The sequence below is a fragment of the Drosophila takahashii genome, chromosome 2R (assembly GCF_030179915.1).
Source record: "Drosophila takahashii strain IR98-3 E-12201 chromosome 2R, DtakHiC1v2, whole genome shotgun sequence".
Lineage (NCBI taxonomy): Eukaryota > Metazoa > Arthropoda > Insecta > Diptera > Drosophilidae > Drosophila > Drosophila takahashii.
Genome location: NC_091679.1, coordinates 33,674,823 through 33,689,302, shown reverse-complemented (window position 1 = coordinate 33,689,302; position 14,480 = coordinate 33,674,823). Strand labels below are relative to the sequence as shown.

The 14,480-nt window shown below is 44.6% G+C and overlaps 6 protein-coding genes across 6 annotated transcripts; 2 read left to right on the top strand and 4 right to left on the bottom strand.

Annotated features, from left to right (window-relative positions):
* Positions 1 to 10,751, top strand: LOC108069403 (uncharacterized). Its single transcript, XM_017159480.3, has 13 exons — positions 1 to 354; positions 963 to 1,070; positions 7,138 to 7,235; positions 7,299 to 7,589; positions 7,724 to 7,960; positions 8,017 to 8,145; positions 8,215 to 8,344; positions 8,406 to 8,528; positions 8,581 to 8,670; positions 8,892 to 8,942; positions 9,077 to 9,149; positions 9,322 to 9,632; positions 9,954 to 10,751. The coding sequence occupies exons 1-13, from the start codon at positions 1 to 3 to the stop codon at positions 10,107 to 10,109; spliced, it is 2,151 nt and encodes a 716-aa protein (XP_017014969.1). The 3' UTR covers positions 10,110 to 10,751.
* Positions 2,015 to 2,718, bottom strand: LOC108069406 (C-type lectin 37Db-like). Its single transcript, XM_017159484.3, has one exon. The coding sequence runs from the start codon at positions 2,716 to 2,718 to the stop codon at positions 2,143 to 2,145; it is 576 nt and encodes a 191-aa protein (XP_017014973.2). The 3' UTR covers positions 2,015 to 2,142.
* On the bottom strand, positions 3,494 to 4,121 carry LOC108069404 (C-type lectin 37Da-like). The gene has a single exon (XM_017159482.3). It carries the CDS (start codon positions 4,082 to 4,084, stop codon positions 3,509 to 3,511), a length of 576 nt encoding a protein of 191 aa, XP_017014971.2. The 5' UTR covers positions 4,085 to 4,121; the 3' UTR covers positions 3,494 to 3,508.
* LOC108069405 (C-type lectin 37Da-like) lies at positions 6,230 to 6,876 on the bottom strand. The gene has a single exon (XM_017159483.3). It carries the CDS (start codon positions 6,856 to 6,858, stop codon positions 6,283 to 6,285), a length of 576 nt encoding a protein of 191 aa, XP_017014972.2. The 5' UTR covers positions 6,859 to 6,876; the 3' UTR covers positions 6,230 to 6,282.
* LOC108069401 (armadillo repeat-containing protein 6 homolog) lies at positions 10,671 to 12,272 on the top strand. Its single transcript, XM_017159478.3, has 2 exons — positions 10,671 to 10,805; positions 10,868 to 12,272. Exons 1-2 carry the CDS (start codon positions 10,689 to 10,691, stop codon positions 12,143 to 12,145), a joined length of 1,395 nt encoding a protein of 464 aa, XP_017014967.2. The 5' UTR covers positions 10,671 to 10,688; the 3' UTR covers positions 12,146 to 12,272.
* Positions 12,150 to 14,044, bottom strand: nopo (no poles). The gene is made up of 7 exons (XM_017159479.3): positions 13,825 to 14,044; positions 13,553 to 13,768; positions 13,140 to 13,493; positions 13,023 to 13,080; positions 12,851 to 12,970; positions 12,605 to 12,790; positions 12,150 to 12,547 (listed from the first exon to the last, which is right to left on the bottom strand). The coding sequence occupies exons 1-7, from the start codon at positions 13,938 to 13,940 to the stop codon at positions 12,308 to 12,310; spliced, it is 1,290 nt and encodes a 429-aa protein (XP_017014968.2). The 5' UTR covers positions 13,941 to 14,044; the 3' UTR covers positions 12,150 to 12,307.
* Between the last annotated feature and the right edge of the window lie 436 nt (positions 14,045 to 14,480).

Here is a 14,480-nt window from a genome sequence, read left to right as displayed (position 1 = left end):
ATGCTAAATGGAAAAGCGCACAAGTCCGGCGAGAGCCCTGACCCTTGCCCTTGCCCAGCGGGCGGCAGTGGGGGAGGATTGAGCGGCAGAACGCCGACCCCCAGCGTTAGGATCGACATTAGCACTTGCCAATCGAGCCATCCGATGGAATCGCGAATGGCTCCCGGGGCTGCGAACCCAACCGGCGAGGGTGGCGTGCTATTGATGCCCACACATCACAATCTGCAGCTCGATAAAATTTCCGTGCGCTCGATTAGTTCCGAGGATATATCGAATGGCGGCAGCGGAAGGTGCTGCAATGCCGCCGCCCGTAACCCGGCCATAAAAACGGGTCGGCGCCTGCAGCTGATGCAGGTGAGTCTTCAGCCTGGGGAACCTCGGGAACTTAACGCTCTACAGGTGCGAAAAACAAACTTAGACGGGGCAGCATAAATTAGCGGCGGGGCATGCATCTTAATTAGGACGACTGGTCAGAGTCACGTGCCGCGGCATCCAGAGAGTGCGTCTAATGAATGTCGCGATTAGTGGACCACGATAAAGACTAATCACGCCTCCTTTGCCATTGCCTTTACCTCCTTTGCCATCGCAATCAGCCGCAGATAAGGCGGAGATTGGTTCGGGCTCTAACTCCACAGAGCACATATTGATGGAAAATGAAAATATATGGCACAGTGGGTAAAGAGCGGGCATAAAGTAATCAAAATAATTTATTACATGTTTTAAAAATATTAAAAAAAAACTTTTGTCCAAAAGAATTAACTTTTTTTTAGCCCAATTAGTTTAATTTAAAGCCAATATTGATTATATTTTATATAATATAGCATAAAAAAATTTTTAAAAAAAATTTGTATTTATAGAATATTTAAAGAATTCCCTTCAGGATAATCATAATTCACAATCCCCTAAGTTCCAAGCCCACTGTAAGCGTGAATTTACTCATTGACATGCGAATCCATTTGCAGATGATAATACTACCATTTATACCAATATTGGCATTGATTGTGCAAACATCGGTGACACTGCAAGAGATCCTGGAGTACCGTTCCGCCGTGGCCGACATCGAGACCCAGGTGAGTAGGTGGGCGGAAAAGTGGGTGGGCTCCTTTGAGTGACTGCATGCGACGTTGAAAAGAAGCAAACAAAGCGACGGCGACCCGGAAATTGTGTCTTTGAAGCGTAATTAAAATTTATTACAGCGATTCAATCAAACGCAAAGTAGGTGGGAGGGGACGACTCACTCCCCGATGGTCAATGTTCACTTGACCATCAAGGGATACCTTGGAAATGTTTGTTTGCTCAGGTAAGTGCCGTCCAAGTCCCAGTGAAGAGTTCCGGAGCACGAGCTCGTGGCCAGGCACTCAACTGGGTCCTTCTGCCCCACTTTCTCTAGCCGCCCACTTCGACTATCCATAATGCAAATGCCGAGACTTCGCAGGAAAATATGAAAGGGAGACTGGAAAATATTGAACGCACTTATATGAGTCGAAAGGGGGTTGGGAAGAGGACCAAAGTGAATTGATAAGGACGCAATGAGAAATATGCAGCGACAGTCGCCAGTGAAGGATAGGAGATGGAAAATGGTGGAAAGCGGGAAATGGGGCTGGAGAGGGGGTGGTCCTTGAACGAGGACACGTACTTAGAATGCAAAACACACTATAAACAAATCAAGGATGAAGAAAGAAGTCATCGATAAGGGAACTATCCAAAGCTCAGATAATGGGTTTTGTTTTGATTTTGTACTGTAGGTATTTTCAAAAATTCCGTATTTTCAGATAGTTATTAAAGATTTTAAATCGCTGATAAGCCATAAAAAAATTTAAGGAATTCAAAAGGTTGTTTATGGAAGGTACTAAAAGGCCTCGAGATAGTAATATTATCAAATTATTATTATTATTTAATGATACCCGACACTCAGCCCCAATTATTTAAAAGATTAGCGTACTGATAAGTCATAATCAGTTGTTCAAAACTAATTTGGTTCTTTAGGTTGGTAAATCAAATAAATAAACTATGATTGTCAGTTTTCGAATGATAAGATAGTATTTTGAAATGTAATATTTTTAGAGTGATCTAATAATGATTTATTATAAGCAAGAACATTCCACAACATCCAATAACTACGGGTTGCTCGTTTTTATAGACTTAGGCAGGTATCTTGGCCTCGAAGAAAGCAGTAGTATTGAGGCAAAGCTGGGTCTTGAAGAATTGCAGTGGAGCCTGGCAGATGTGGGGAGCCCATTGGGTGCAATTCTTCACGGTCAGGCGATGGGCGCTCAAGAAGGCTTCTTCAGGGGTCATGGTGACGTTGGCCAGCAAAGTGAGGCAATCTCCGCTGGCAGGAGTGGGCTGACCGGCATTCCAAGGAAGATAGAGGGCCTGCTCTCCGGTGCTCTGCCAGTAGTAATCGTTCCTGGTCTGACCCAGCTTATTCCCGGATGTCCAGAACTCCGGTTGATAGGGTGCAATAACCGGCAACCATTCGTTTATAGCATTCAGCTCAATCGAATTCTTAATGCTCAGAAGTCCGGCGCTGAGTGATCGACAGTGACGATCTGACTCGTAGAAGTTCTTCCAAGTGCCATCTACCAGGAGACACTTGTCGGCCACCTGGGTGAAGTTGGTGGGACACGCCGAGATGGTCTCCTCGCTGGCCACCTGATAAAGCTGGCCAAAGGCCAAACCAACCAATGCAAAACAAACTAACTTGGGCCACAACATCTTGAGTCACTGACCCACAGGTGGCCCATCGGACTCTTTTATATGGCTAACGTGCTGGGGGCAGCGTTCTGATAAGGATAAAGTTATCTTGCTGTTATCAATTTTACTACCAAGAACTGGTTATCAAAAAATCACAAAGATCGCCTGACTACAAAGGCTTAGCCGATTAATAATTACAATCCCCTAATTCTCCTCTTGACCAAAAATCTAACTTCTGAAATAATTTAATCATATATCATTATCTTTTGCAATAAACCCAACCGATCCACTCGGCGTATACGTAATATTCCAGACAATTTTCAACAATAAACAGAAAGAAGAGATAACATATCATTTTGGGCTATTAAGTCACTATCTTAAAATACTGATATAACTACATAGTAATCATTATTATTTTTTGTTGGCTGGACAGTAGTATTAAAGGATTTAATCAACTTATGATTTCACTTGGCCTTGTAAAAATGTAAGCCTATAAATCTTTTTATTTATATTCAGCGGGAAGTATACAAATGATTTATTTATTGTTGTGGGCTTCTATTAAACAATATTAATCGGTATTAAGTATTTTTAAAGTATTTAATTAATTTTTATTTATCTAATGCTAACAACTATTTACAAACTAATTTCTAAGAATGCCCAAGAGATGTACCTGCTCACTGTAAAAGCATTTAAATTCCATCTTCTTGCTAAATCATTTGATTTTTATTGGTTGGTTGAATTAACTTTATATTGAGGTTTCTTTAACCCGATTTTAATAAGAAAAAATTTGTTTAAATGATTTAATATCCATTTAGACTGGTACCTTTGCCTCGAAGAAAGCAGTAGTATTGAGGCATAGCTGGGTCTTGAAGTATTGCAGTGGAGCCTCGCAGATGTGGGCTGCCCATTTGGTGCAGTTCCTCACGGACAGGCGATGGGCACTCAAAGTGGTTCCCTCAGGAGTCATGGAGACGGAGGCCAGGAAAGACAGGCAATCTCCGCTGGCGGGAGTGGGCTGTCCGGTAGCCCAGGGAAGGAAGAGGGCCTGCTCCCCGGTGCTCTGCCAGTAGTAATCGTTCCCTGTCTGACCCAGCTTGTTGCCGGATGTCCAGTACTCCGGCTGGTAGGGTGCAACAACTGGCAGCCAATCGTTGAGGGCCTTAAGCTCAATAGCGTTCTTAATGCTCAGGAGTCCGGCGTTGAGGGATCGACAGTGACGATCCGACTCGTAAAAGTTCTTCCAACTATCGTCCAGCAGGTAGCATTTGTCGGCCAGCTGGGTGAAGTTGGTGGGACAAACGGCGATGGATTCCTCGCTGGCCACCTGATAAAGCTGGCCAAAGGCCAAAGCGACCAATGCGAAACAAACTAACTTGGGCCACAACATCTTGAGTAACTGAACTACAGTTGGCCCATCAAACTCTTTTATACACTCATAGAAATTTTTACCCTAAATCGCCCTAAAAAACTGACTTTTCGCCCGTGGATTTAGAAAATCGCCCATAAATCGTATCCGCTGGCGATTCGCCCGTGTATTTAGAAAAATTTTCTAAAAAATCCCGATGGAAATTTGGTTTAATTTAGGGTGATTTTTCTTGAAATAAGAAATATTTTCCTGTTTTTAGGGTGATTTGCCCTAATTTTAAGGTGTATTTTTCTAAAATTAAGGGCGAATTTTCTGTTTTTATAGGCGAATGCCCTAAAAAATTAGACAAATTAAAAAAAATCGTGTTTGAGCATGCTTAACTGAATTTGGGAAGCATGTTTTTTTTTAATCGTCTATATTCTGGGAACTGGGACTGCTTTAATTAAACAGCACCGGCGGAGGACACCGTTTCATATTATTGCATTGGTGTGTAGCTTATATGGGAGCCGCGTTAAGAGGGGGGCCCGATCTATACAGCACAGCCGTTAGAACTGAAAAATCATGTTTGTAAATTAATTAGGGAAATAAATATGAGGAGAAAAAACAACTTACTTTTTTGGTCATTGCGAGAATCGAACCCACGACCTCTCGGTTTAGAGTCTAACGTCCTACCGCTGCACCACAGACCCCTCGCGCAAGACGACGAACAAACTCTGCACACATCTTATTTTCTTGAGGTCTACGTTATAATATGACTAAAGGCAACTAAACCGTATATTTTTTTTCCTGACGACTGTTCCCGTTTTCTTGCCCGCAAACACAAAGTATGCTTTTAACTCAGAACTCCCATACGTTTTTAAGGTTTAAAGACTACTTTAATTTAAAATTCGGACGAAAAAATGTCCTCAGTATTATAATGTTTACAAACAAAAAAAAAAACATAAAAATCAAGTTGAATCACACAGGGTTCGAACCCACAACCCCACGACCTTAGTCCTCATATAGCAAAGTTGAAAGCGCAAGTGATTAGACCGCTGGGCTACCGAATTTCACACTTTTGGAGTGATTTTTAAGGCGAATCGCCCTTGTATTTAGAAAAATTTTAGAAAAAAAATTAGGGCAATTCGCCGTTGGATTTAGAAAAGGTCAAAACGAAGCAAATCGAAAAAAATCGCCCTAAATATTAGAAAAATAGAAAAATTAACCCTAAAAATATTTTTTTATGGTCACCTGCCTTAAATTTATGGCAAATTTGTCGTAAAAATAGAAAATTTTTCTCAGTTCAAAGGCGAAAAATTTTTTAGGGCGATTTTCTAAAATGTAGAAAATTATTTTTATGAGTGTATGGCTAACCAGCTGGGGGCAGCGATAAGGCAACCTTCTGATAAGGATTTGTAGATTATTAAATATACGCGTGGTTAGGTTATCTTGGTGTTATCAAATTGACTAATAGATCGCCTGACTACAAGGGCTCTGCAGATTATTAATGAGAATCCCCTTATTCTACACTTAGTGGGGAACCCCTAATAATTTTGATGACCAAAATTAAAGAATCAGAAGATTTTCACTTAATCGCCTGACTCATTTATTTTTTGTTTTCCTACAAAAATCAAACTGCTAAAATGACTTTATAATTTATTTTTCACTTTTCCAATGTACTAAAGGGTTCATCTACGCGTATACTTAATTTCTAAGATCATTTTCAACAAAAAACGTAATATCTAGATAATTTTCAGCAATAAACAAAATAAAAGATAACAAAACTTTTTAGGCTACAAAATCTCTATATTAAAATATTGATATACCTATCAACATCACTTAAACTAACATTAGTGGCATTAAAGGATTAAAGCAACTTATGGTTTCACTTGGCCTTGTAAAAATGTAAGTCTATAAATATTTTCATTTATATTCAGCGGGAAGTATATAAATAATTTATTTATAATGGCTGATAATATCAGCATGATATTAAAGAATTGCCATCGGTATCAAGTATTTATTTAATTTTTATTTATGTAATGCTAACAACTAATTACAAGCTACTTTCTAAGAGTGCGCAAGAACTACATATACCAGCTCACAATAAAAGAATTAAAAATCCCATTCTTCTTCCAAAATCATGTGACTTTTATGATCTTTCTTTAACCCGATGTTAATAAGAACTAATTTTTTTCAATGATCTAATATCGATTTATTAACGACAGCTCTTTTATATACATTTAGACGGGTACCTTTGCCTCGAAGAAAGCAGTAGTATTGAGGCATAGCTGGGTCTTGAAGTATTGCAGTGGAGCCTCACAGATGGGAATTGCCCATTGGCTGCAGTTCTTCACAGACAGGCGATGATCACCCATATAGGCTCCCTCAGGATCCAAGTGGACCCAGGCCAGGAAATTCAGGCAATCTCCGCTGGCGGGAGTGGGCTGATCGTCGTTCCAGGGAAGGTAGAGGGCCTGCTCTCCGGTGCTCTGCCAGAAGTAATCGTTCCTGGTCTGACCCAGCTTGTTTCCTGATGTCCAGTACTCCGTTTGGTAGGGTGCAACAACCGGTAGCCAATCATTCAGGGCCTTCAGCTCAATAGGATTCTTAATGCTCAGGAGACCGGCGTTGACGGATCGACAGTGACGATCCGACTCGTAAAAGTTCATGTATCTATCGTCCAACAGGTAGCATTTGTCGGCCACCTGGGTGAAGTTTGTAGGACAAACGGCGATGGACTCCTCGCTGGCCACTTGATAAAGCTGGCCAAAAGCCAAAGCGACCAATGCGAAACAAACTAACTTGGGCCACAACATCTTGAGTAACTGAACTACAGTTGGCCCATCAAACTCTTTTATATGGCTAACCAGCTGTGGGGAGCGATAAGGCTAATGACTAATATTTATTATTATTAATGGGAATCCCCTTATTCTACACTAAGTGGGGAACCAATAATAATTAAAAAAAAAACGAGAAGAGTATTAACTTATTTATAATGGCAATAGAGCAAACTGTACTAAATATTATTAAAAGAATTTTAGCTTTATTTAAAACACATATAAATTGATTTGTCCATATTATTTTTTTTATTTTAGGTGACTATTGCAACTGATTTAGGAAAAGTAGTTACTCGCCTACAGCTGGAACGCTCTGAAGTAGCCTTCTACATTTTTACGAATGGAAGCAAACAGCGGTTAGTAACTCCGCCCTATTGATATTGATGGCCTACAATCTTATCCTTATATCTTCGGAACAGGGCCAACCTTACTTTGAGATTTGCGAATACGGACCACGCCCTGAACAACATGACCACCTGGAGTGAAATCAGTGTTCCCACAGCACCGGACGAGGATGAGGACGATCGGGAGATGATGCTAAACCGATACGAGTTCCAGAGTCGCCTGAATGAGTTCAGGGAGCGGGTGCGTTTGGAGCCCGAGGAGAGCTCTATAACAGAGGTGATGAACTGGTACACATCCATCAATCGGGGACTGCTCCATCATCTGAACGAGCAGATCAAAGAAACAGACAACAGCGGCGTTTGGCGGTGAGTATAAAGTTCTTAAATAGGTATTCCTTTAAAAACAACAAGTACCTAAATAAAATCTTAAATAAATTATGTATTAGCCTCACTTTTATTATATTTATTATATTAATATTAATTTCCATTAAATACAATAGTTATCTGGTGGGATTCAAGAACCTTCTGAAGAGCATTGAGTGCCAGAACATCGCAACTTCCTTTGGCATAAGGTACTATGGACGAGGATCTTTGACGGCTGAGAACTTCGTCTCCTACGTTCGATATGAATTCATGGCTCGGGAGATGATAAACTCCACTTTGAACTACGCACCCATGCTAAAGAACATGTACACCAATATCACCAGCACCAAAAAGTATCATCGCACCAAACAAATGTGTGTAGGCTGGACAAATTGCTTAATACCTATTCTAATATGGGGTTCCTTTACAGGGGCTCCACCCTGCTGAAGAATACTCCGAATGTCTCAAACGAACGCAGTGCCATCGAGTACTATGAGCTAATGAACAACTATACTGATGATCTGAGAATTCTTCAAAAGGCTCTGCGACGTCTAATCAAGTAGGGAAATTGGCTATATTTTTTAAAGATTTTTATTTCTTATTTCCGAGTATTATTGTTTTTTTGAAGGGAGTATGTGGACAAGACACTGGTGGAGGCTGATCGAAAAGAGGCCATTGGCATTGCCATTCTGGTTGTGGTGCTCCTGGTGTCGCCTGTCATCATCATTCTGGTGAAGAATGCCGCTGCAACGATACAGGTTCTACACTCCTGCCATCATACCTGACCATCACCAACTCATCCCTTTCCCCTTCCTTTAGCTTTATGCCCTGAATCTTTCCCAGAAGGCCAAGGAGTTGAAGCGGGAGAAAAGGAAAAGCGACTCGCTGCTCTTCCAAATGCTTCCACCAAGTGTCGCCATGCAGCTGAAACAGACCCAGCAGGTGAGTCCGGGTGTGGGTAGGAATTAGGCAGGTCTAATTGACTCCCTGACAGGTGCCCGCGGAGCTCTACGAGGCAGTTACCATCTACTTCAGTGACATCGTGGGTTTCACTGAAATCGCCGCGGATTGTACTCCACTGGAGGTAAATATACTGGGCTGTTAGATCTTTTTATTTTGTGAATATTTTGTTATAATTTTAATAGAGTTCTGTCGGTATGGTTTCATTTTCCAAGGATAGGATTACAAATTAAGTTAATTAAGGCTATATTTAAGGGTACATTTTACAAAACTAGCCTTCCTTTTATAGCATTCAATAATCTTACAAGTAGTTTATAAATTAATAGAATGCCATCTCTCCTACAGGTGGTGACCTTCCTAAATTCGATTTACCGGGTGTTCGACGAGCGAATCGAGGTAAATTTTACTACATTTTAATTTCACGGAAACATTTCCAATAACTTTTCAGAGGGTTACTTCAAAAAGAATAAATTATAACGCATTACAAATATATTAATAATTTTTGAATTTATATTTATTTTTCAATCGAGTGCTACGACGTCTATAAAGTTGAGACAATTGGAGACTCGTATATGGTGGCCTCTGGTCTGCCGGTGAAGAACGGTAATTTATGCAAATTCAGCTGTCAGTCAGCCAGTCATTTAGCCCCGCCCCTCGTCCCTCGCCCCGCCCCTGCTGGCTGAGTACCCCGAAAAGATTTGCGCTAATTTAAATTTCATTTGTGGCCATGCGCGTAATTTATGCCATGGAACTTTCCAAACCGCTGCCTCTGCAGGGAACAAGCACATCAGCGAGATAGCAACAATGGCGCTTGATTTGCTGGACGCCTCGTCGCTCTTCCGGATTCCCCGGGCCGGAGACGAGTTCGTCCAGATCCGGTGCGGCGTCCACACGGGTCCGGTGGTCGCGGGAATAGTGGGCACCAAGATGCCGCGCTACTGCCTCTTCGGCGACACGGTGAACACGGCCTCGCGCATGGAGAGCACCGGCGAGTCCCGAAAGATACATATCACCGAGGAGATGCACGACTTGCTGCAACAGGTGGGCGGATTCCGGACCGAGCACCGCGGCCTCATCGATGTCAAGGTATTGGGAATTACATTATATCCTACAAGATATTGAAATTAAATTTGTGTTCGGGCAATTTGTCGTATTGTTTCGTGGTATACAAAAAGTGTGCAACAAACTATTTGTTAAAGAACCATATTTGTCGCTGCTTTTTGATTAAGAAGCCATTTTTTTATATTTATTTTATAGTTTTTCTAAAATTGTTTCGTGGTATTAAAAAAGTGTGCAACAAACTATTTGTTGAAGAAATACATTTGTGGCTCATTTTTGAATTAGAAACACTTTTATAATAACTATTTTATAGTTTTCCTAAAATCTGAAAACATTTTTGATTTTTAGGGCAAGGGCCTGATGAGCACCTACTGGCTGACCTGCAAGGACGGACCCGTGAGGGCTCGCGAGGAGATCTCGTGGCGAGCGGATATGCAACCAGTGTTCCTGGACCACCTGAAGCTGCATCCGCCGACCGACTACAAGCTACCCAAGCGGAAATGAGCGATTGGCACTGCCAATTTATCGGCCAGGCCAAATTAAAAACCAAAACTGGAAACTGTAGACGTAATTTATGGGCGCTTTCGAGTGTCCCCTCTATCTCGGTGTGTTTTCCCTTTCTAAACTTAGACGCTTTGACGGCCATCCGTCTTTATGTAATCGCATTGTAAAATCGGGCTGATAAAGCCAAAATACAGACTTATGTTACTTAAAAAACGGAAAGATTTATTTATTTTTTCTAAACTTTAAATTTTAGAAAGCAAACTTTGGAATTTTACACTCCCCAAAGTTGTTGTGGCCTTAAATTTAATAATTTATACGAAATTTTTTGAGTGTTCGGTGGTGCATTAAATGTAACGGTACTTTCACAAGTTTTTTCGCATCGATATCTATCGATAACTGCCCAGCTGGAAGTAAGAAGTGCGATAGTGTGACCACACGGAGTAAATTTGAACTGTGTCGGTGTGTGCGTGCGAGCAGGTGTGTGTGTGGGAAGTTGCAGACAGAGAGAACAAAGTAAAAATTTGAAAAGTTAAAGCTGCAGCTGTTGGGGATATAGACAAAATCGGAAGAACCACTGCCATGGCCAAGGTTATATCGCAGGACACCTTCGACGATGTGGTGAAGGAGAACGTGGTGGAGTTCTCCATGACGCCCTCGGAGGCGAAAGAGGAGACCATCAAGCAGTTCGAGGCGCAGGTAGGTAGAGTTGACCCACCAACTTAACCAGGTGATTCAATGGAAACCCGAACTCCTTGCAGGGCATCAACCTGGCCAACATCATCAAGGACCTGTCCGTCAATCCGCAGACCGGGCAGCCCGTCATCAATGAAACGGTGGACAAGATCAAGGAGCACATTGGCCAGAAGGCGGAGGACACCACCCAACTGCTGGAACAGCTGGCCACCCTGGACGCCGAGTGCCAGAAGTCGCTGGCCCACCGGGTGCTGGCCGGCAAGAACGGAGCCCACGATGCCCTGATCACTCTGCTGGAGGAAACCCTCTCCATAGATGCACCCAACGAACCGCTGATCCAGAAATCCCTGGAGGCCGTCAACAGCCTGACGCACAAGCAGCCGGATCTCTTCGATGCCGAGGCCATGGCTGTGGTCCTTAAGTTGCTGGCCCTCCAGGCGGCCAGCCAGGAGATCACCCTGCTCACCCTTCAGTGGCTGCAGAAGGCCTGCATCATGCACGAGATGAATCGCCAGAACATCATGAACACGCCCGCCCTCAAGCTAATGAAGCCCCTGCTGGCCAAGGGAAAGGATCGCCTGGTGCGGGAACTGACCGCCGTGTTCCGCTTCCTGGTGCTGGACGACGACATCCGCGTGGAGTTTGGCTGCGCCCACGAGCACGCCCGCCAAATAGCCGGCGAGGTGTTGCTGCCGCTGGTGGAACTGCTGCCCGCCTACCAGGATCCCAGTGTGCTGGCCGATCTGCTGCTCACCATCGGAACACTGGCCGTGCGCCAGGAACTCTGCACCGCCATCGATGAGGCCGGCGGCCTGAAGTCCGTCTTCGAGATCATGAGCGTCAATCTGGACGAGGTGCGTCTGAATAGGGAGGCCCTGAAGCTGCTGCGCGCCCTGGCCGGTCATGACTCCGTGAAGGCGCACATTGTGCAGCAGGGCGTGGCTCCCATAATCAAGCAGCTGCTGGAGACGCACCAGAACAACGAGAACATCGTGGCCGCCGCTCTGGCCTGCGTGACCACGCTTACTCTGCGCGTGCAGGAGCACAGCGCCGCCTTCTTCGAGACGGGCATTGCCGAGGTGATCGTGGAGGCGATTCGCGCCCATCCCAAGCACAAGATCGTCCAGCGAAACGGAGCCTGGGCCATTCGCAACATGGTGTCGCGGTCGCGGAATCAGTGCGAGACCTGGATCTCCTTCGGCGTCGAGGATCTGCTGAATGCGGCTATGAAGGAGCACCCCAGCGTGGAGCAGGACATCAAGGCTGCACTGCGCGACCTCGGCTGCAGTGTCCATTTGCGGGAGGAGTGGACGGGAACGGCGGAGAAGAAGATCGCCGCCTGAACGCACATTTGCCTTTTGTATTTTTATATATTTACCTTACACTAACTTATTACTAGTGCCTAACTCATGCATTGGCTAACTAACAAGATTCGGCAATCCTCAATAGCAATCGCACGCTAATACCCAACTGGGGCAGTCTCTTATGATCACATGGCTGTGGACTTATTTGCCCAGGTTGAAGTTGCGCAGCGAGCCGGCCTTAAGGCGCTGATTCACATTGCGGGACAGAACGGCCGAGGGTCGCCCACTGGCTGGACCCTCTTCCTCGGCGCGCTGCGCGAAGGGATCGATCTTCTCGGAGCCGCCCATTCCGTTGTACACAAAGTTGGAGCTCGTGGTGGCCGCCAGGCCAGAGCCGCTCGAGCTGCCCAGCAGCAGGCGCGGCTTCTTGAAGATGGAGTACTGCGGGGAGTTAAATTATTAACTGAACTTGTTGCTTAACTTGGTAGATAGGCGCACCTTTTCGCTGAGATCACTGTTGGTCTTCCGTATGGTCCCGCTGGTCATGGTCACGCCACCGACTCCCTTGATGGGCGATAGTTTCGATTTGGAGAGGCCTAATCCACCCGCGGCCCAAGCCACGCTGCTGGATTTGATGTTGAGATACGGGGAGGTGGACTCTTCGATCCGCTTGATGTTCTCCTTCTGCAGATTGGGGGGATTTTAGGAGCTGGAGTTATTTTATACTTGACTGCAGCTACTCACAACTGTGGGCGAAATGGTGGTGCGCCTTTCCTCCCGCTTTAGGGCGAATATGTTGCTATTCAAACCACAAGAGGCGTTGGGAGAGTCCAAGCAAATGGTTTTGACCTCCAGGGCATTGAGCTGAAAATTAAGTACTTTTAATAAGAACAGAGCGAAAGTTTGTCCTGCGAACCTTCTCCTGTGCCTGGTAAAGATCGCTCTCCAGGCTGGAAACCCGCTCCTCCAACTTGCTGCAATAGAAATATACAAAAGTTTAGAGACAGATAATTTTACTATTTAGCAGACTAACCGCTTCAGCTCGATCTCCTTGCGCAGATCATTCTGCACCAGCTTGACCACATTCCTGAGCTCCGTCTTCTTGCTCTCGCACTGGCGCAGCTCCCGCTTCAGGGTGGACACCCAGTTGGCCAGGACATTCGGATCGGCCTCGTTCTTGAGCAGGCGCTCGGCATCCGCCGAGCCAGCCGCCAGAATGGCCGATACGCCCTCCATGGCCTGGATCTGTGACTTGAGGGACTTGTTCTCCTTGCGCAAACCGTCCACCACATGGGCATCGCTCTTGAGGATGCTTATCTGCTCGGCATAGCTGCTGATGAGGAACTCCTTCTTCTGCACCTTCTGCTCCAGACCAGCAATGGTTTTGCTGTAAGGGATTAAGATTGGATAATCGGTTCTCGAGGAGATTTCTAGACTCGAACTCACAGGCACTTCTTTTGCGTCTCCTTGAGATTCCGCATCTGCTGCTCATCCTTGCTGCGCTCCTTCTCGATCATCTTCATGGACAACTTGGCGTTGTCCAGCTGCTCCTGCAGCGAACCCACATCGATGCGGCTCACATCCAAGTTGGCCAGGTTGAAGTAGACCCTAAATATGTTGCGGGTGGTGCACTTATTGCGGCACTGCGGACAGGTCTTCGATCTGGAAAGGATTTAGATATAGAGTCTGCCGACATATCCTTTTCGGGCTTCCCTCACCGATCGAGCCATTGGTTAAGGCAGCTGTGGTGGAACATGTGCCCACAAACAGTGGCGAAGACCTCGTCGGCCTGTCCAAACAATTCGGCGCATATTACGCAGTTTAAGTTCAACATTTTCGGCACAATTAACTACATAAAAACAGTTATTACAAAACAACAACAAAAGAACGCACGCCACACAGTTTGCGCGCCCAACGAAACACAGCTGACTGCTGGCGAACTCACCACCGCCGCACGACCCAAACTCACCACACCAGCAGAAGTGGTGGATCGATAGGTCAGTCATTCAGCGATGAACTGTTGGCTAGTTTCAAGCTTATTTGGTCCGATTCAATAATTAAATATCTGTGAAAGTTGTAAAATTTTTCATCTTTTCGGAATCTTAAGTGATCTGGTTTTAATAAATTAAAAATCTTTTTCAGTTCATAAGATCGAATGCTTGGATTACATTGGTTGATAAACATGAACCACCAATGGGCACATCAAGTCATGTCCGTCTGTCCGTTTCTATGCCAACTAGTCTCTCAGTTTTAAAGCAATCGCTATGAAACTTTCCCAAAAGTCTTCTTTCTATTGCAGGTAGTACATATGTCGGAATGAGCCGGATCGGACCGCTGTATCTTATAGCTCCCATAAACCATGAAATGCCATTCG

Coding starts and splice junctions, on each gene's coding strand:
- LOC108069403 (XM_017159480.3), top strand. CDS start 1: ATGCTAAATGGAAAAGCGCACAAGTCCGGCGAGAGCCCTGACCCTTGC. Junction 8,146..8,214: donor GCTCTGCGACGTCTAATCAA/GTAGGGAAATTG, acceptor GTTTTTTTGAAG/GGAGTATGTGGACAAGACAC. Junction 8,529..8,580: donor AGCTGAAACAGACCCAGCAG/GTGAGTCCGGGT, acceptor ACTCCCTGACAG/GTGCCCGCGGAGCTCTACGA.
- LOC108069406 (XM_017159484.3), bottom strand. CDS start 2,718: ATGTTGTGGCCCAAGTTAGTTTGTTTTGCATTGGTTGGTTTGGCCTTT.
- LOC108069404 (XM_017159482.3), bottom strand. CDS start 4,084: ATGTTGTGGCCCAAGTTAGTTTGTTTCGCATTGGTCGCTTTGGCCTTT.
- LOC108069405 (XM_017159483.3), bottom strand. CDS start 6,858: ATGTTGTGGCCCAAGTTAGTTTGTTTCGCATTGGTCGCTTTGGCTTTT.
- LOC108069401 (XM_017159478.3), top strand. CDS start 10,689: ATGGCCAAGGTTATATCGCAGGACACCTTCGACGATGTGGTGAAGGAG. Junction 10,806..10,867: donor TCAAGCAGTTCGAGGCGCAG/GTAGGTAGAGTT, acceptor AACTCCTTGCAG/GGCATCAACCTGGCCAACAT.
- nopo (XM_017159479.3), bottom strand. CDS start 13,940: ATGTTGAACTTAAACTGCGTAATATGCGCCGAATTGTTTGGACAGGCC. Junction 12,971..13,022: donor TTTACCAGGCACAGGAGAAG/GTTCGCAGGACA, acceptor CTTAATTTTCAG/CTCAATGCCCTGGAGGTCAA. Junction 12,548..12,604: donor ACAGTGATCTCAGCGAAAAG/GTGCGCCTATCT, acceptor AACTCCCCGCAG/TACTCCATCTTCAAGAAGCC.